General features: G+C 43.0%; 1 protein-coding gene across 1 annotated transcript in view; it reads right to left on the bottom strand.

Annotated features, from left to right (window-relative positions):
• Positions 1–407: 407 nt before the first annotated feature.
• The window catches only part of sgcz (sarcoglycan zeta), a 72,001-nt gene continuing 50,763 nt past the window's right edge, over positions 408–21,645 (bottom strand). Inside the window, exons 5-9 of the mRNA XM_076035484.1 lie at positions 15,657–15,744; positions 10,825–10,947; positions 10,660–10,732; positions 1,232–1,355; positions 408–652 (exon numbers count right to left, since the gene is read on the bottom strand). Of these exons, the coding sequence (XP_075891599.1) occupies positions 461–652; positions 1,232–1,355; positions 10,660–10,732; positions 10,825–10,947; positions 15,657–15,744 (600 nt within the window). The 3' untranslated portion in view covers positions 408–460. The remainder of the gene's footprint in view (positions 653–1,231; positions 1,356–10,659; positions 10,733–10,824; positions 10,948–15,656; positions 15,745–21,645) is intronic.

Genomic DNA, 21,645 nt, shown 5'->3' with positions numbered 1-21,645 from the left:
GCAGCTGACCAGCTGAAAAGACTCACTCCACCCCCTAGTGTTGGGAGGAGGACATGTTCCCGTCAATAATTAAAATTTCTCAGCTGCATGTGTACGGAGACAAGGTGAGAACTCCGATTGGACGAGAAAACCGAATTATTGCTTAGTCCGATTAAGCTCTGACTGTTCAGTCATAAAGGAAGGTCATTATCAAAGGGGTGGGGAGATTGAAAAATGTGTGCTTTCTCGTCTCTCTGACATCCTAATTTTTCTAATGTGATTAAGTTTTTTCTTTTCCCTCTTTATAAACACTTAGACAGCGTTAACAGCAACACTTCAGTAGAAAAATAAAGGCTGAGTCCCCACACGTGTCTCGTGGAACTGTCCTCCAACACTTCCTGATTTCACCGACCAAGCTGCTCTGGTCGCAACACAAGCTAAAGGTGGCTTCAGCCTGAGCAGACACCAGAGGCCTCCCAGGTCAGCTCCACAGGCAGATGTTGCTCATGGTCTGGCAGGTGGAGCTGCTCTCTGCCGGCGACAGGTAGACCTTGCCGCTGGGGCAGACACACACCTCATAGATGGTGTGAGCCCGGGCCGCCTGAGAGGGTGACAGCACATAGATGCCAAGCGGGAGGCCGCCCAGTTGAATGCTGCTGGCATCCAGTAAAATCTGGGGAAGAGGAGCAAGGGTAAGACAGTCAAACGTGGACGGAGGTGCAGCTGACGTGTGAGTGCTGGTGAAGCAAGCGCACTGAGCAGATGAGGTGAGAAAGCTTGATTCCTCTGTTAAACGCCCTATTTGTTAAATAGCAACTATTTCCTTTCCCAGTTTTTGCTATCACTAATCTTTATCCCTAGTGTGTTAGTGAATGGGAAAAAGTCTTTATTTCTTTTGCTCGCACTGCTCTCCAGAAACTCCTAAAGCTTATGTGTTCAGACCTTTGTGATATCACAAGGGGAGCTGACAACTTTACTCAGTCTCACTGGTGCCAAAGCTCTTAACAAAGCCCTGTCAATCACATATTCACATGTTGGCTCTGCCCTCTGAGACCACCTCATGACCACCTTGCTTTTGACTGCTTCCAAATACTTGAAATATTTGTCCACTTTAAGCAGGACAGCTCCCTGAGAATCCATTTTTTTTTTTTAAATCATTTAGGTATAACACAGGACTTTCAAATTTAAATTCCATTTGTACAAATTCATGCTTGAAGTAAAATAATACTTGCGTTTATTTGAGTGTCCTTACCTCTCCCTCAGTGGATTCCAGCTGAAGGTCCTTCCGACTGCTGACCTTCAGCGCCCCTTGGGCAGCACTTACTTCCACACCTCTGGGAGCCTCCATGGTCAGTGTCCTTGTTGGAGACTCCAGCCTGAGTGGAGATGACAAGCACATATTCCTAACAAGAGCTGGTGTCCGCTGCTTCTGATCTCAGCTCATGGATGGTCGTTCTACCGAACTTACAACAGGGGGCAGCTTTACCCCCTGTTACACTTTATCACTGTCCTTCAAAGCTAATAACAAAACAAAAACTTATTAAACACTCAAACCTATCAAAAAGATGCATTTTTAAATTTTTTCACAGGTCTTGTGATGGTTAAACTAATGACCATTAATCAATATCAATCAATAACTAACCCTTACCCTAACTCTGAGGCATTCCATTTAAAAGTGCCATGATGTACAAATAAAATACAACAACATATTCCTGGTTTGAAGGCAGGTCAGCAGGCGGTCTCTCCCTATTGGACTGCCTGGTTGAATATCGGCTGCTCTTCCGATTAAAAAAATCCAAACTCTCTCAGATTTTTATTGGATCCTAGAGTCACGATCTCCTGTAGTGCCACATCTGGACTTAATGTTCTTTCTGCGGGACTCTTGGACCTGGACTTGAATGACTGTTGTACTCCTCTTCAGACATTGCAATCTCACTTAAGATCTAGAAGCCATAAAAAAACGCCACTCTGGGTGACATACTCTCGCCCGCAGCGTCGAGCCTTTCAACACTGCCAACGGCTTGACTCCAAGCAGAGACTGGCACAAGATGGAATCGGAGCCAGTTCTGTGGCGTTTATCTTCCTAGCAGTACATTCCACAGGACTAATTCTGATCACCGGATCTTACCAAGCAACTCAACATCAGACATTGCTAAAACTATTTTTCCTTCACATATGTATAACTTCGGGTGGTGCAGTGGTTAGCGCTGCCGCCTCACAGCAAGAAGGTCGTGAGTTCGATTCCGGGGCCTGGGCCTGGGCCTGGGACCTTTCTGTGTGGAGTTTGCATGTTCTCCCTGTGTCTGCGTGGGTTCTCTCCGGGTTCTCCGGCTTCCTCCCACACTCCAAAAACATGCATGTGAGGTCAATTGAACATTCTAAATTGTCCGTAGGTGTGCATGTGAGTGTGAATGGTTGTCTGTGTCTATGTGGCCCTGCGATGAACTGGCGACTTGTCCAGGGTGTCACCCTGCCTTCGCCCTAAGACTGCTTGGAGAGGCTCCGGCAGACCCCCGTGACCCTGAATAGGAATGAGCGGGTATAGAAGATGAGTGATGAATGTTAAGGTTGACCGGGAGTCGTGCCAGTAAAAGTTCACTAACATTTTTGTCAATCAGGTTTCCTGCCTCAATATCCCAGTACGCTGAACCAAAATAAAAATAAATAAAAAGGAGGTTTGCAAATCGTTTCTGTTGTGTTTGTCTTCACTTTGCACAAAATCCACGATCAATCCACGAGCACTGTATGTTATTGTTCACTATTGTTTGCGGCTTGCTGTAGTAGTGGAGGTTAATGGCAAGACTGCAGGCTGTTCAGTAGAAGCAGTTAGGGTGAATGGTCGTCCGCACCTCATGGCTGCTCAGGTTGCAAGTGGGACGAGGGGTTTAGAGCTGTGACATCAGTGTTTCCAAAATAGATTGTTTTTTTGTTTTCAGAGAAACCTGTCTTCGTGTAAACGGGCCTTAGTCTAGGTTTGGTCTTGTCGTTGTCTTGGTTTTTGTTTTTCTCTGTCGTTTTTCTTTATTTCTCGGCAACTGATTTTAATATCTGGCACAATGCCAGTTTTCACTCGCTTAAGACAGCTGCAGAGACAACTCAATCTCGTCCAGCGATGGCTTGGCTACTTTTTATTTTCAATTCTTGCCTGATCTCAAACCTGTTAATTCTTGGCCCTAAGCTCATGATTTTTTATCGTTTTTCTTTTTGAACCAGCCAAACAGTTTTTCCCTCCAGCAAAAATTGCCTGATCACCGCAATTCAGCCAGTTACGAAGAAAGACCCTACTCTGGTGCCAAAACGGCAATGAAGGCACCTGTGGAACAGAGTAGAATGGGCAGTCCTGCGCGGTATTAGACCAGAACGGTATGGTACAAACTCCCAGGACCACTTTGGAGGACCGTCACGGCCGGTGATCTCCCGATCACCAAGAGGATGCGATGCTCATTCCACCGTCAGCCCTCACCACTCACTCTCTGTCACATAAGTCTGGTGTTGCACTGATTATAACAATAACATTTCCGAGCACCCAATCCTAAAAACTACTTTTGCTAGACTCAGCCATAATAAGGCTAATAAAACATTGGAAACTGTTTTATCTTTCCCTTTTTATTTTGTTACCTTTTTGCTTAAGTTTCAGTTTCCTGCCCACACATGCAAACACAAACATACACCCACACGCAACACGCACTCACACACCCAGTTCGTTGCGGATTGTGCCTTCATGATCATGTTCATGTCATACTGCTCTGTGTAAACCATATACTGTTACAGAAATAAATGCACATGGAGTCTGATGTGGTTGTTTGACTGGGTTTTTAAAGTGCGGTTGAAATCCCTGTGTATCGTCACAAACTCCGGACTTGATTCTGGCGTTTCTTGAAGACGTCACTAACCACAAAGTGCTTCAGGAAGACAGCACTCTGGATGCGCATGTCAGCATGGTGTTGCGAGGTGAGGAAGCAGCAAGCAGTAAGCTTCTAGTGTGAACTGGTGTTGCTGATGAGCTGACAGTAACCGAGACTCACGCAGCTTAAACTGAACCCTGAAACCTTTTTGATGGTTTTCCTCTCAACCTGCTGAACCGTAATTTTGAAATCAAGGAACTTTAATTTGAACCCATCCTGGCACTGCTGGGCTAAAACGAGAGTACGCAGCATTTAAAATAATTTCTGAGATTGACTGTTTTTTAGGGCCTACTCCAGAAAAATAAATTCTGTAAAAATATTTCATAATGATAGTGATGTATTTTGTTAAAAGCTAAAAAAAAATATAGCATCATAGGTTTGGGGATGAGCTCTTAAATCTGTGGATTATTAAAGATGCCCCAGTTCATGTTTATCTCTGTAGTAGTGTAGTGTGGCTCCGAAGCAGATCCTTAATATGTCAGCTGTGTCATTGACACTTCAGCAGCAATAAGCACTAATGCAATTTGTATTCTACTTTCCTATGGTGGAGTGTTTGGTTACACATACAAGAGTTAGTCAGCATGGATAAATCACAGTCGTTTCAAATTGATCCAATCTTCTTTAAATCTGTTTTCATTGGATCCTAGATGCGAGATTGGAAGGAGGCATCTTGAAATCATGCTAATCTCTGCACCCCCTGAAGAGTGACACAGTAAAACAGGGCATGGAATTGAAAATACATAAATAAATATTATTAAAAAAAAGTGCAAATGAATTTCATCTGCATGTGAAAAGCTGCTTTGACCTTAAACTGTCTCTCAGTGGAAACTGCTCGGGAAGGATAAATGATGGTGACGTTAACCCAATGCTGCGCGGAGACAAGTTTCTACATCTTCGGTTTAAAAATAAAATATTACAGGGTTTGTGTAATTAGATTCATACTTTCTGTTCCGAGTGGCCTTAGTTACTGACTGGTTATGGCTGTGAATTGAATTTCTAAAACTGTTATTGCAGTTGCATTTTCACATCTTCATGATGGCTTTCAGCTCAGAGGACAACCAGGGTGAGGAGCCCGTGCTGTAGATCACTTGAGTTTGTTTACCGTAATTTCCGGACTATAAGCCGGTACTTTTTTTCCCATGCTTTGAACCCTGCGGCTAATACAACGGTGCGGCTAATCTATGTTTTTTTTTGTTTTTTTTACAGCTAACTGCCACGAGGGGACCTTCTCAATTTATGGATTGTTGGGTGGGCTCATGAAAGAGTGAGACAGGCAGTTTGTGCGAACAACGAAAGCAAAAGTGGAACCAAATACAGAACGAGAGCAAGACAGTTTGCGCAAAGGAAGTTTTCATGCACAAACCCTCATTGTGGAAAACGAAGAATTGCATATGATGCAGCTTTTAAGTTAAAGGCAGTCGATCTGTCTGCTTTTAAGTTAAAGGCAGTCGATCTGTCTAGATCGCTTGCACTCTCGTCTTTATGCGCTCTGTCTTTGTGAGCTCCTTCCTGTGCGTTGCTGCCTCGAGTTCTGGTCCGACTCCATACCAATTAACCGCGGATCCGTTTCCTGACGAAACACCTGCAGCTTATAGTCCAGTGCGGCTTGTATATGTATACATTTGTTTTTTCCCCGAAATTTAGCTGGTGCGGCTTCTTTTCAGATGCGCTTTATAGTCCGGAAATTACGGTAGTCATATCTACTGCTCTTCCTTGCTGGGCTCACACTGACCTTTACATCAGCACGCAGCACACAGGAAAAAAAGGTCAGTGTAGTGCTAGTCGAGGCAAACATATGGCTTTACTGAAGTACGGTGTAAATACCACAAAACTATTTGCTGATGGGACCAAAGGGCTGAAGCTCCATTTAACATGAATGGTTTTGTCACCATCGCATACTGAGCAGAAAGGAGGCACCCGTAAGAGGGACATTTAAATAGGGTTGACATGGAATGAATGCATGTGGCTGCTCGCTGGTTGTTTGCAGGTTGCAAAGGTGAAACTGGTATCTTTGGGACAGAGAAAATGTCTGCAGCTGATCTTCCCCTCAAAAAGGAAACAAAACCCCTTCAGAGTGACTAAGTCTAAGTAATAGAAAGAGTACAGCTCCATGTAGATTCCATCGAAGAGCTGATTTTCATTCATAACAAACCGGCGCCAACAATTGTATATCCATTTCTTTTAACCTTTTTTTTTTCTTATTTCTACTTGAATGTTGTTGATTGGAGTGGAGATTGATGTTGTAAATTTTAACTCTAGACTAGTTTGATTGATTCTGCACAGACGTGCAACAGGATTTCATTTTCTGATTTGTGACAGGTACTGCTCTCGTTTAAACAAGTCTAAACTTCAACAACAGTGCAATATTTGGAATTACACAGTTATTGTGAGCTGCACAACAGCAATAAAAAAATATTTTATTCTGTGTATCTGGCTTGAATTCACACTAGATAACAAAACTTGATGAAAGGGCCATGAAAAAGTCTCATGTTGGACACAAAAAAAACTGAGGGAAAATCTTTGATGTACTTTTTTTCTTTTTTGCTTCTCAATGCATTGCCAGATTATTGGATCAGCACTCGGTGTCAGCAGGATCAAAATCAAATGACTCAGATTCAGAACATATAGGTAGCTCAGAGTTAGCAGCACGGGTTGTTTATGCTCACGTCCAGTGAACTCTCTGCCCTCTGCAGTCACATGTGTCTGCTCTAATGGCAACAACAGGACTAAATAAAGAAAGCAGCCAAATTTGGTCAGCACCAGAGCGACACAATTCTGCATCCCAACCCCGACAAATTGGAGGTAGAAACGCGCGTCTGGTTCCATTGTGCTCTGTTTTCATCTCCTTAATGGAGCTGTCACTCTGGCATGGCGGCAGCAAGGACGGACAGCAGGGCGCCGCTCAGATGGACGCACTGCTGACAGATGGAGGGAAAGCTGGGAGCTCAGAGAGAGGGGGAGAGAAGGCTCGGCTGTCTGTTCCTGCCCTTCATTATTTCATTCATTCATTACTTCCCATCCTTACACATTCATTCCTCCCTTTCTCCCTCACTTCCTTAATACTTCTATGAATGTTGTCTTTCCTCCATTATTTAATGTATAAATGTATTTTTTTCCTTTTGTTTATTTCATTTATTGGTAACACTTTATAATAACGATTGTTTATAAGACATTTACAAGCTCTTAGTAGACATTAGTCGATGCTTAATCATGAACAAATCTGTTATACACATATGTAAATGGTCATTAGATATTTTATTACTTTAGTCACAAGACATCTATAAGCTAACGGTAGACATTGAACTAATCATTAACAAACCATTGACAAACGTTTGCAAATGGTTATTTAACCAATTATAAGTTGTACAACATTTATACATAATTTATGCACTATTAAAAACACAGTTTCCACATTGTTTGAAAATGATGTATTCATCGTTATTTAATGTGTAAGTAGAAAAATATTTTAAATGATTTTAGAATGCTTTCTTTGACATGTATCATGTTTTCCATGGCTAATGAATTCATTCATTCATTCATTTTTCCATACCCGCTTAGTCCCAAGCTCAGGGTCACGGGGGTCTGCTGGAGCCTATCCCAGCTGTCTTAGGGTGAAGGCAGGGGACACCCTCATGTGCATGTTTTTGGACTGTGGGGGGAAGCCGGAGAACCCGGAGAGAACCCACGCAGACACAGGGAGAACATGCAAACTCCACACAGAAAGGTCTCAGGTCCGGGCCCCGGAATCAAACCCACGACCTTCTTGCTGCTCTTCTTCCTGCTCCTAATACTTTGGATGGGTTAACTGCAGACAACAAATTTCACTGTACTGCACTACTGTATGTGTGACTAAAGAGCGCCTTTAGTTATATAGCTTATTATAGCCTTGATAACTTTGTAGTGAACATAGTATTGTTTGCAATGCAAATATGCTCATGTCACATCCTCCACATCCACTGCATAACTCCTGTGATGTCTCCCTCTGTGTTCTAGTGTGTTGACATGGTTGCTGGACTCAGGTGTTTCAAGGCTGGGGTGACTCTCAAAAATTATCAGCTGGTTTGAATACCAGTCAGCATTGTGTGTGTGAGTTTTTGACCCCTGAACGGTTGATAAATATATTGATATGACTTTGTGTCTCTTATGTTCAAATTTCATGTTAATTGGTCCGTCTGAACTGGTAATCAGGGCCAAGCCCTCCGACCCAAGCATTTGATCGAGTTACCCTTTTTCCCCCAAGTCCAAGGTGGCAACCCTAGAGCCGGCCCCGAATAGAACCGTAACATACCAGCCCCGTACCGTGAAAAATCCTCAAAAAAATTAAATTTGTATTGTAAAATGGAACAAGCAGAATGATATTATTATTATTATTCTCAAAAACAAACTTGGTTACCTGGTACTGCCGCTACAGGAGGGAGCATACACAATGTTCCACGGACGACTGCGTTAGGTGACATTTCTCATGAAATATGCTACATCAAGGGCAAAAATGTATTCCGCCACTTTGAAGAAATAATTTACTGTCAGGCAGTGGCGAGGGCAACATGTGAAATCACTTCCTGTTTTTAACATCTGCTGTCGCTAGGACAAGGTACTGTTCCCCTTTGCCTGCTCCTCATGGCACTCTCCGTCAAGCTGTTTTCTTTTCAAGTCTATGAACGGTTCTGGCTATCTTTGTTGTTATTTGAATGTTGGCTACGGCTAGTGCGTTCACTTCCTTTACTAAAGTCACGTGATGCAAGTCACGCAGGCTGCTCGCGGCCTCGCAATGGGCGGAGGAAGAGAAATGGGAGGGCTGGGGTGACTGACAGCTCTGACCGCCAATTGCCGGGTCCTCTCGGGTTGGACCCAGCTATTCACTGTCAGAGCTCCAAGTACCGAGACAAAGGGCCAATTCCAATTCCTCCCTTAACTCCTCAATCTCAATCCTCGCCCTTAACCCTCAATCTTTGGCCCTCAAAAATAAGTGTAAGGGTATCTTGTGACTTAGAAATGGGACACCCCTTAAGTGCAGTTACGTCTTCAGACTGTGGGGGGCGGCCTTACGCCAAAGCTACGTCCAGTCAGTCGTCAGGCGTGTTCCATTCCTTCCAGGCTGTTCATCAGCCAGCAGAGGAATAAAATGTTTCAGAGTGAACCAAATTTTTCTTTGGGGGGAATTTGGGGAAGGTGTGAGCTGCGCTTGGATCATACAGAGTGGAATTAACAGGCGGCAAGCAGATTGAAAAGAGGGTGGCAAAGGGATGCGTCATGTTGGAAACGGGAATAGATGAGGTGCAACTTCAGGCTCGAGGCAATTCCACAAAGAGTATGTGACGCTGTGTAACTTGACTCAGTCGAGTCTCTTAATTTAACCCTGATTATGCAGTATGATGTCACTGAGCAGGATGATGGATTGGATTTACAAACTGTGTAATCAATCCACAGGCTACAGTTAATTTACTGTCTCGTGCCAAGGTGATAAAGTGTTGGCTTCGTCACTGAAACTGTACAAAAAGTTGTCAGAGAGCATGAAATGATCTATGATAGATCTGCTCTTTTTTGTGTGTTGTTGTTTATTTTTTTAAGTTATTCTCATTTTGAAATGCCACTGTCAAATATGTAGTTAATAGTTAAAACCACAGATGTGATGGTGTTTTACTGTAACATAGAGAAACCTCCAAGAGATTAAATTAACACGTGAAGCTCTAAACATAAAAGAAGAAAGTAATCTGGAGAGATGTGCCTTCAAGCATGATGACAAATGGAAGCTTGTTTATTTCACTTTGAGCCAAATTCGACCATAAACTGAGAAGAACAAAGCAGTAAATCATGTCCGTAATGCCCAGTTTCATATTTTAAAGCCTACTATGGAAATTTCTTATTGCCAGGTAATTCAGTTGGGTTAGGGAAAAAACATGATGGCGCCTGATTTGATAATGCATAAGAAAGCATATTTTAAATAATGTTACTCCCGCTTTGTTTACACCACACAATATCGCATCTTTCTTCCACGAGCAATGGTGTCAGAATAAATATTGAACCACGAGAAGATCAACGTTTAACCAGGAAGCCTTGTTCCAGGTGACCCTGCTCTCCTTGCAAATTTGAATGGTTTTAAGCTCAAAACATCCAGATGTAAAAATCATGGCAACAGGTTGCTTTTAGATTTAACACCTTAAAAATCATTTAAAAGTTCCATTTGAATGGGAGAAAAGAAATCTGACGCCTCTGATTTTGGAGCAGTCAGCAGCTGAGAGGGCTTCCTCCAACAGGAAGCTCATCAGTATTCCTCTCACTGTGGATGAATTAGATGCCAGAACACTGCTCTCTTCTTTTTTTTACCCTCCCCCCGACAACTTTGATCCCAGCTCTCCTTTCAATACACATAGAGGTGGGCAACAAACCCAAGTTGTTGGACATCGTTAACGGAGAGACGCAGGGCCTGAACCCCGGGGCGGCGTGCGGTGGGATGTCGGATAAGCATCTCCGGGCTTCCACACTTTCTCCACACTCTGCTTTTGGAACAAAGTGGCTCAGCCCCTTGGCTGTGAAATTAAAATAATGGCAGAGTTTGAAACGAGGCGAGCGGTGCATGCTGGAGTTTAGAGGAGGGTGCTTCAGAATAATGATATTACTGAATAGCATGTGTCTGTGTGTCTGTGTGGATGTGTGTGAGAGAAAGGGAGAACATTTATCACCACTGTATAAAGATCCTTATTTTAATTGAACAGGATACAAAAATGTGGCATTAAGCTTTAATGGATTTCTGCAGAATCACAGACATGGAACTTACTTTACGTCTTCAGAAGATCTCGCCTGGATCAGCGGTGTTTCCACGGAATGTCCAAACACAGCACCCTCAGAGCCTTGCAAAGGAATCCAGAACCTTCATTCAGGGTGCTGAAGGTTCTGTCAGCCTGATTCATCTGTGTTGCTGTGCCGAGTCAGCCCGCTTTACCTGTGACGGTGAACTTCTCGGTGGTCATGAGGAGCTCGTCCTCGCCGGCTGTGAGCAGCGCTCGGTCCCCGTCTTTGTTTCGTATCTGCAGCCTCTGACACTGAACCTCTACAGCCTCAGGTCCTGCACAGACACGTTCTGGATTTTTAACTGAAACAGGACTATCATCAAGACCTCCAAGCAGAAGGGAAGGGGCTTCCACAAACCAAAGGGCAATTAGTACACTGGAAGTAATGGAGGAGGAATCAGATGGAGAAATAAAAACATGTGGACAACAGTGGGTGAAGTTGGAGCAGTGGACAGTCAGTGCGTTTACATGCAGAGCTTAATCGGACTAAGCAATAATTCGGTTTTCTCGTCCAATCGGAGTTCTCACCTTGTCCCCGTATACATGCAGCTGAGAAATTCGAATTATTTTAAATAATGTTACTCCCGCTTCGGGAACGTGTCCTCGAACGTGTCGGGAACGTGTCCTCCTCCCAACACTAGGGGGTGGAGTGAGTCTTTTCAGCTGGTCAGCTGCTTTCGGTTGACATATTAAATCATTATGATATAGAACGATAGTTCATAATGTACGTGTTACTTGCTTTGCAGATAAGGTGTACCCTATTTATCGTGCTCATGGTTATTTTAAAAGGCAGACAAGAACGTTGTTTGCTGTTGGAGGGCTACAACAACACAATGTCTTCGATGCTATGCTTTGTGCCGTCGCTACTGACCCGAAACTCTCGTTCTTGTTGGATGCAGGTTCGGAGCAGACGGTGGGAGAGTTTGTGTACAGGTTTTGCAAAGGAACGGTGTCTTCAGTTATACACACGCTCATTAAAGTGCCGACCGTGGAGGAAGCTTGTGCCGCTGCACGCCGTTTCCAGCAGAATAACAGCGAAATTACCAAAATAAAAACAAATCAGAAAAACATATCTTTGGTGTGCTTTTATTTACAAAGTTAAAATTCTTCTAACTTATAAAAAATGTGAACGAAAAGGTAGAAATATAAATATGAACGAATACGTATTTGTTCAGGGGTGCGGAAAGCCGCAGCCCTGCATTTGCTGATCTACGTTTTTAAAAAAGGTCTCCGTTGCGCGTTATTTTAATATGTCCATCTCTTTTAGAAGAGAAAGCATCGCCCCGGTCTCATCCTCTCTCCAAATGTCAACATTCTTATTTGCGTTTGCCAGGTTGTTTCGCGCCGTCTGTTTTGTTAGACAACGTAGTTGTGCGGTCATGAGTCGCGAGAGGGAGGCGTGACGTGTGCGCACTCGCATTGTCCAGTTAATAGTCCGACTAAGGCGTATACATGGCAGAGAAATTTGAATTCCAATCGCATTATCTGGGTGTCTCAATCGGAGTTCTCCGATTCCAATCGGAGTTCTCAAACTCCAATCATAATCGGACTATGGCAATAATTCGAATTTCTCTAGTGCCATGTAAAGGCACTGACTGACCAGCAGAAATGCCTTTACGTCTTTCTGCCCATCAGCTTTTTCCCCTAATTTCTTCACAATGGGAAACCAAAGTGCATCAGATTTACAAACTCGATAGAGCACCTGCACTTTTAAAACTTTTCTCACTCGGTTCACATTCACCACCTGTGACGTCCACAACTTCGCTCCTGCTACAGGTGTGTTTGATGATGGCTGTCACTCAGGTTTGCTGGCTGTTTCTTAAAAACCTGGAGCTTTTGACTTTTTACTATCGCTTGAATATGTCCTACAACAGTTTCTCAATTTCCAAACTGCTTTACCATGAATCTAAAGAATGCTGGTCTGTTTCTGCTTCCACACTGGTTGCAGATGAACGGATAATCCATTCTGCTGGTGAGGAATATGAACACATATTTTGGTGTTTTATAAGGATGTGCTGACAAAAACTATGCAGGAAATCTCTCTCTTTGTGTCATGCTAATCTGTGACCACTCTTTGGAATTTAATTATCCTCACCAAGGTACATCTCATTCCAGACCTACTTTTAAATGTTTTCATTTTTTTTTTTCCCATGTGAAGGCTGAGCATGACGGCAAAATGTCACATCACCAGTTGTGTCAGATCAGAATCAACCCTCAACTTCTGCTGGCAGAGATCAATAGCTGTTAATAAGCGGGTCACTTGCTCCCCAGCAGTCATTAATCATGGAAACGATGGTGCTAATTTGTGCTGATGGTTGAATAAGATGAATCCATCGTCCTCCTAATAAGTGCGTGCAAGGAGCTCTCGAGGTTGATTAAAGATGAATTATTGCACCAATATCGGTAAAAGTCACTAATTTTTCCAAGATGGCGCCGCGTGAGTGGCAGCAAGTTACAGCAGCTCTCTCTTCTTTCTTTCTTGATTTATTGTTTTCTAGTATTTGCTTTCCTTTTTCTCGTCTCTTTTCCTTTGTGAGACCCCCATGGAACCGCGCAGCTAGGGGTCACACTTTCGTAACTTTTGTACTACTTTTTGTTTTGTTTTTTGGACTTTTTGAGTCTGCGCAGTGTGACCCTTTCAGCCATGGCTCCATTGTTTACTCCCGGGAGCAGCTGTTGGCCCTTTTACCGTCTGGACTAATTCATGCTGAAAGGCCAAGGATTCCAGAGGAACTGAGGAGGAAACGAAGGAGGCTGTAGAGCTGGAGTCAAGCGCCGGGAGAGGAGACGGAGGTATAAACCATGTATACCGGTGGTCATCATGGGGCGCGTCCGCTCTCTATTCAACAAGATGGACGAGCTGTCTGCGCTGACGAAGATGCAGCGGGAGTACAGAGAGAGCAGTCTCATGTGCTTCACGGAGACATGGCTAAATCGCGACGTACCGATTCACTCTCGTGCGCGTGGACCGGAAAGTGGCACAGAGCGGCAAGAAGAAAGGATTTTTTTTAATGATAGGTGGTGTAACCTAAGCCACATCACAATTAAAGAACAGCTCTGCAGGAGGGACATTGAACTTCTAACAGTCATTGTTCCGCCGTACTACATTCCGCAGGAATTTTCACACATTACTGTTATAACTGTGTACATCCCGCTGTTGGCTGATGGTGATGCTGCGTGTGAGCGCATTCACTGCACGGTGTTGGCGCTGCAAACCAAGCACCCAGATGCTCTCCTTCTCATCTCCGGGGACTTCAATCATGCCTCTCTCTCTGCTACTCTCCCAAACTTCAGGCAGTACGTGAGCTGCCACACAAGGGACTATAAAACTCTGGACTTATTGTATGCAAACATCAAAAATGCATACACCTCCACACCCCTGCCCCCTCTCGGCCACTCAGACCACAACCTCATCTGTTTGCAGCCTGTTTACACCCCGGTGCAACAGCAGCAGACTGTGCGAAAGAAGACTGTACAGATCTGGTCTGATGAGGCCTGTGAACAGCTGAGGGACTGCTTTGAGTCAACGGACTGGGACATTCTATTCAAGTCACATGGGGAGGACATCAACAGTCTGACCCAGTGCATCATTGATTATATTAATTTCTGTGTGGAAAATACTGTACCATCCAAAAGGGTACGGTTTTTCCTGAACAACAAACCGTGGGTGACTCCCGATCTGAAGGCTCTGCTGCATAAGAAGAAGAGGGCCTTCTTTTCAGGAGACAAAGAGGAGCTAAAGACAATACAGCGGGAGCTCAAGTACACCATCAGGAGGTGTAAAAAGGCGTACAAAGAGAGGCTGGAGAAACACCTGGAGAAGAACAATGCCAGGGAGTACAGAAGAGTCGTCTTGGAATTAGTGGACTGGTGTGAGCAGAATCACCTTCTGCTCAACACTAACAAGACGAAGGAGCTTGTGGTGGATTTCCGTCAAACCACCCAAACACGCACGTCCGTGAACATCCAGGGCTCGGACATTGAGATAGTGGACTCATTCAAGTACCTGGGTGTTCATATGAACAATAAACTGGACTGGTCCACAAACACCACAGGGATCTACAAGATGGGCCAGAGTCGCCTCCATCTGCTCAGGAGACTGAGGTCCTTCGGGGTCAGCAGGGTTCTTCTCCGGACTTTCTATGACACTGTGGTGGCCTCTGCCGTGTGCTATGCTATCGTGTGCTGGGGGAGTGGAGTCACGGACAGGGACAGGAGGAAACTGGACAAACTGGTGAGGAGAGCCAGCTCCGTCCTGGACTGTCCATTGGACTCCATCCTGGAGGTGGTGGACAGAAGGATGTTGGCCAAGCTGACGTCCATCATGGACAACACCTCCCACCCCCTGAACCACACTGTGGAGAGCCTGAGCAGCTCCTTCAGCTCGAGGCTGCTGCACCCTCAGTGCAAGAAGGAGCGCTACCACAGGTCATTCCTGCCTGCAGCCATCAAGGCTGTACAATTGCACTCTGTAAAATCCCATCCACTGGGATACAACAAAAATCTACAAAAACTGTAAATTTCTCATTTAGATGCGATAGAAACTTATTTATAGCAGAGCATGTCGCACATGTAAATTCAAGTGTTTAATATTTTAATATCTCGCTTTTTATTTTTCTGTATATACCTACATATATTTTATTTTTGTCTATATTTTCAGTTAATATAATTCTTGACCTTTTGCACTGAAGCCTTTTTTGTTGTTGCTGTAATTATGCAAATTTCCCCACCGTGGATCAATAAAGGTCTTCTTCTTCTTTAATAAAATGAGGTTAATCAGCCTATTTACAAGGGATCAATCAATACAAAATAATTTTATGATGGGGCAATCAAGTAGATACTCTTGTTGTAAGTGAATTCATTATTAAATTGTTTGATAAAACTTTGATGGCAACAAAGACTCAGTGCCAAACATTGAAAAACTAAGATGGTGGATCATCTTTCATTGAATGATGGAGTGCAGCAGCAGGAAGTAGAACCTCACCCACTGTCAGCTGACTGGTCAGCTGGCCACGCTCATTCCTGACGTCAAGCGTTACGTTCTTCTCTGAGCGCAAGGCCAATGTGCTGTCCTGTGAGGAGGGTTCAAGGTGGGGGAGACAGGCAGGAAAATAGTAAAGAAAGTTTTGTTCATACATCAAGAATCTGTCTTTCTGGTGATCGGTTTTGCTGTTGCTGTCTATTTCGGTTTTGCTGTTATTTAGTTTCCCCTTATGTTCCAAGAAAATAACAAAACATATTCAGCACACTTTTAGGACAACTTCACACCCTTTTAATTTAACCCCCTTTCAAGCAGGTACAAATTCTTCATGACTAGTGCAAAAGTCAAAACAATCAATCTAAAATACATATTTTCTGTAAAGGTGCTGATAATGCAAAATTCACCTCACCAAAAGTCAAAGTTTCACTTCATTTGTTTGCTTTGCTTTTCAGAAATGTGTGCAACAGTAAAATGCCCAATTTTGTAAATCAGCCTGTGACGAAGGCCCGTCACTGAGGACAGACAGTGTCAGGAACTCAACAAACACACACACACACACACACACACACACACACACACACACACACACACACACACACACACACACACACACACAGCACACACAGCACACACAGCACACATTCATTGTTCCCTCCGTCTCTCTGGTGAGTGCACGCATCACAGTTTCTCCACATTCAACAGTTTATACCACTCATACTTTTCTGTACATTCTGTAGCTGTTTGCTGAGGGTCCAGTTAACTGCTGTCTCTCTCCTCTCTGGTCACTAGGTCTGAACAAGAGCTGCTCTGTAGCAGCGCTGTTTATAGTAGGCAGGAAGTAGCCATCTGCACAGGTGCTAATAAGCGGAAGATACCATGTGCGGTCCAATCACTGTCCAATTAACTGTGTGGTGGGTTAATTCTGGGGTTTATTTTTCAGGAGGAGGAAGTAGCTTCCAACTGCATGTTGTTTTGAATGTGAGAGCTATGAATAGAGCCTCTGTTTTTCTTTAACATTCTTTAATTTGTCATTTTGTTGTTGACCTCTTTCTTGTGGGTGGGTCCAGGAGGAGGGGCTTGGCAGATAAAAGCCACTGGCCCACCTGAGTTTGGAGAGAGAGGCTGCAGAGCAGGAGAAAACCATATGCAGCATAACGGTTTTGCCCTTTGTTTCTTTTGTCCTTTTGGACGTTTGAGTTTCCGTTCACGATTTTTTGTGTTAATAAATCACCTCGACCTGCTTTGCGACTCCAGCCAACCTTTTTTTCTTGGAAGCTGTAACCCACTTTGTGACACAGCCTTTGTGATGTCTCGTGATGGTGAGGTGAAGCCTCATGAGGCATTGAACCACTTGAGTCAACTGGTTCGAGAAACGGTTCATTTCTCGAAGCTTCATGTGCACACGAAACCACCTACTGGCCAAATGTACAATCACAGGCAAGCTGTGTCTGAACCACATGTGTGATGCATTGAATTTTTGTGTCTGTTATGTCTGTTGGGAATGACTATGAATTGCAAAAAATGTATGACCAACTAATTTCTGTACATAAATTATATATATATATTTTTTCTCATTTATTTATGATTATTTTTATCTGTACTGATGCCAGTGGTTATGGGGATGCTCCAAACAAATTTCGTTGTTAACTTTGTTCAACAATGACAATAAATAAATAACTTGACTTGATAACTATGTGTATGATAAATTTTTTTGAATGTATTCTGTTTGTGCAAATGTTCAGAAAATGCTAATATGGCAGGTTGTGCAATTTTTTTTCTGAAAAGGGCATGGGTGTAATCAGGCAGATGACAGTGAAAGTACTTGTGGAACTTGGAAAAGGGCATAGATCAGGGGTGCTCACACTTTTTCAACATGCAAGCTACTTTTAAAATGACCAAGTCAAAAAGATCCACCTACTATAAAATAGGAAAACATATTCATTCAGAAATACATTTGTAGTCCAGTGATAAAGAAAGAAAGAGAGGATTAAATGGGTCAACATGTTCCTATGTGCATGTGTGCTTATCATTGCACAGAAAACTCATGGTTTAAAATTGTTAAGGTTGTATTTGCCTGTTTTATTTTATCAGTAAAAGTGTGTTTACGTTAAGATGTTTTGCTGTATATTTTTGTGTTTTCCAGCGCATAGGTTAGGGATAATTGGTGTGTGGGTGTGTGTGTGTGTGTGTGTGTGTGTGTGTGTGTGTGTGTGTGTGTGTGTGTGTGTGTGTGTGGAACGCAGACGTTTTGCTTGCAGCATCTCCCAGGATCTCCGGCGCATCTGCAGTGCGTGCGCACTTTGAAGCACATTTTCCGAGCGAGGCGTCTCCATCAGTTTACGCGAGGATTGCAAGCTCACGCGACAACCCCGGTAGTTTGGCGTGTATTTAAAGAAAACAACAGCGAAACTCTTTTTCCTGTCCCTGTCTGGTCTCATACAAAATGCAGGTATCTAAACTATACATTGATTTTCTTCATTATAGTTTCAGATTTAAAATGAAATCTGCTTCATGTCTCCTTTATTTGATCTGAACAGTGCCGAAGCCGATACGTCACATTTACGTTTCACTGTAAAATCCAGCACATATAAAAACAAAATCCAGCACATCGTACATTATGACCAAAATCAACCACATCCACCGTCTTTTCTAATCCTGCCTGAACCATTCTACCTGCTGTAATGCTGTGACGTGGATCTCTCTCTCTCTCTCTCTCTCTCTCTCTCTCTCTCTCTCTCCATGCGATCGACCTAAACTACCTTCACGATTGACCAGCAGATCGCGACCGACGCAATGGGCACCCCTGGCATAGATGCTTGTGTAATAAAAGAGTCCAACAAAAATGATTTGTTTTGGCTTCTTGTTTGTAACTTTATAATGATGACGCCGGGAGGTGGGGCGCCGAACAAGTACGTACACGGGAGAGGTGAGTGGAGTAGGCGGTCGTTAATGTGGACTGAGCTCGCATTCTGTTCACACGTCCGTGAGGAATGCTATGCTATGCTATGCGTCGAAACCACCTCCCTGAGGTGGTTTGAGTAATCGGATGACAATACAGATTTGGACTGTTTGCACTTGGTTACTTCATGTGTTTTTTGCCGATCGGAAAACGAAAAACGCTTGAAATGACCAAGTGCAAACAGGGCAAAAGTGTGCGATCTACCCTTTTAAAGAACCGGCTCGTTCGCGACCCATCACTAGTTTCAACAGAAAACTATTTTTTTTGTAGTAGGTTGTAGACAGGGGCTTAATATGCATTTTTTTTGATAATCATTTGTGAGAGACTAGTCCACTGGAGTCTGGCATGAAAATGGGTCGAATATAGGCTAGACCAGGGGTCTCAAACTCGCGGCCCGCGGGCCAATTGCGGCCCGCAAGATGATATTTTGTGGCCCGCACCTTAATATGAAAGTTTAATATTAGTGCGGCCCGCAAGTTTTATAAGAATGGCACTTCACAGTGTTGTGTGCGGAGCTTAACAAACCTACCAATCAGTGGGGTATATGGCTCTCAGGGCGGGACATCGACAGGGCTTGATGCAAGCAGAGAAACATTTCTCAATGAGTGAAAGTTACAGCAGCGTTGCCATGTAGGGTTTTCTTCCGTGCCTGACTGGCTGCCTCGTTTCTATGTATATACATATATATGTATGATAAGTTAAAGGGTGCCTTGAAAATAATTGTAAAGGAAATTTAATAATTGATTGAAATACTACTAGTAGGACTTTATTGATTGATGAATTGATGAATTGTTTTGTTTTGCTATATAATTATTATTATCAGTATTATTAATATTATTTATTTATTAAAATTTTTCCCCATGACTGTTATCTTGAAGAATTTCAAGCATCTTTTGTTAAATATACTTTAAATATACTACCGGTACATTCAATTTTGTGTTTGAGTTTCATTAATCCTCACACAGCTCCTTAAATTGAACCTAGCATTAATTATAATTCTTCACTTAACTGTAGCCAAACATATAAGTGGTGTTACAATAAGACTAGTTATTATTATTATTATTTATTTCATTTTTTTTTTACTTAATTTGATCCCAGCATTTGAAAGTTAAAGTTTGTTCAATTGGCTAAAACTGAAAAGCATTTCTTCTTATTAAAGTGCAAAATAAATAGAAGAAAACATTAAAATTGTGAATTAGTGCTGTTCATACACTAGAAGAGACAGTTGCTCCAGTGTCTCCTGGCTCTGCCCCCAGGCCTCCTCCTCGTAAATGGAGCTGGTTGTCGTGGTGCGGCAGTGACCGTATGACTGAAAAACCACCAGGGCAGCAGCATCACAGTTCATGTTGCCTCCCTGCATGTGATAAATACACATTGTGGCCTGGAGCCACATCTGACAACCAAATTCACCTCCTTGAAAAGCACTAAACAGCGTGTGATAATAGGTAAATATCTGAATGAATATGATTGAATCAGAATTGATTCTGATTGGCAAGCCATAAGAGGGAATTTGCATTTTGAGCAGAGTAAACATAATGAAGAAACACGTCACTGGCTGCATAGATATCTACAAAAGGCTAGATGTCTTATCCGCGCTGCTGGCCAATGGAATCGAACGTCCGCACTGGCAGCCATCTTGCCACAGTCACCTCGCTCCGCCTCTCTCACTCATAACTATGTATTCTTATCGTGCATGTTCTTTTAAATAGCCCTAAATTGCTCTATTTTCAACCGAATTTCGAGCGGTTTGGTTTGTTATAAAGGTTATAAGCATAGTTCTGATACTGCATACTTATACTATTAATAATTTATAACCATAGCAAAAACACGCACACATGCTGGCACACACCCATATTTAATAAGAACGTATATGCTAAACTAAACAAACCAGCACTAAATTGTAACATTAATTGAACAGCTCCAATAATATCTTACAGATGAAATGGGATCCTACAAGCTTTTGTTTGTGGACAGCGACGATTGCTGCACCCATAAGCGGCACAGAAGTTCAGTACAGAAGTTTCCTTTAGAAATCATAATGCATGATGCTGTAACAAAGCAATCCAATTGTAAATCATTTGCGAATTAAGTTAAATGATATAGAAAAAAAGCTATTCTGTCTCTCCATATGTCAAATTGCTTGTTTTATTTACACCTACCAATCCTAATCCTTTTTATCACAACAACAAAAAAGACGGACTGTAACCTCAGTTTGTCACCGTTAGACTCTTTATCAAACAGGTGGGGGATGAGATATCAGCAGCTCTAGTTCATTGATCACCGTGTCTCTGCTGCATGAACTGATGAGACTGCGTTCATGCAGCAACAGTAGATGTAGGCTAAGTTGCATTAGCTTTGTTTGCAACGTTATAGGAAACGCACCTCAGCGAATAACTACAACCGACACCACAAATATTGAATGTGAACAAAATACTAGTTTGTCCTGAAATAGCTGTTGGCTTAACTTAATTTAAAAAATGAAAATCTTAGTGGTCTCAGTCGTATTAACTTGTGCAGATAGGCTGGCATAGCACCATTCTGCTTTTTTTTTCTAATAGAAAGCTGCACTCTAAACATGTTCAACCATCCAGAATTATTGCTACGTTATGAACGTTTGTAAGAAAGCAAACCGTGTGCAAATCCGTCAAGTTTTCATCGAGATCAGAGTGTTAATGTTTGTTCAGATCACTCACGTTCCCTCACATTCACTACATCAGACCGTGACTGCCTGACTGTGGAAAGATGGCGGCCAGTGCGGACGTTGGATTCTGCGCCGTGAGACATCTAGCCTTTTGTAGATATCTATGACATGCTGAGGAGAAGGCCTTAATGTGCTCATTTCAATCTCAAACACTGTATTTGCATGGAAGTATATAGAGATTAATTAATGTAGCTGGCGCAGCAGGAAACCTCCGGAGTTAAGTTAGTGCATGACATCCCCTACCTCCAGCCCCGAATCAGAACTGGTGCTTTAATACTCTTTTGTCATGTGACTCCAAAAAGTCAAAGTGGAGATGGGTACACCTGCAACCA

Source organism: Nelusetta ayraudi, unplaced genomic scaffold, assembly GCF_046127955.1.
Source record: "Nelusetta ayraudi isolate G7.1 ecotype Tasmania unplaced genomic scaffold, CSIRO-AGI_Nayr_v1 ptg000042l, whole genome shotgun sequence".
Classification (NCBI taxonomy): domain Eukaryota; kingdom Metazoa; phylum Chordata; class Actinopteri; order Tetraodontiformes; family Monacanthidae; genus Nelusetta; species Nelusetta ayraudi.
The sequence above is the reverse complement of the archived record's forward strand: the minus strand, read 5'-3'. Positions and strand labels throughout refer to the sequence as shown.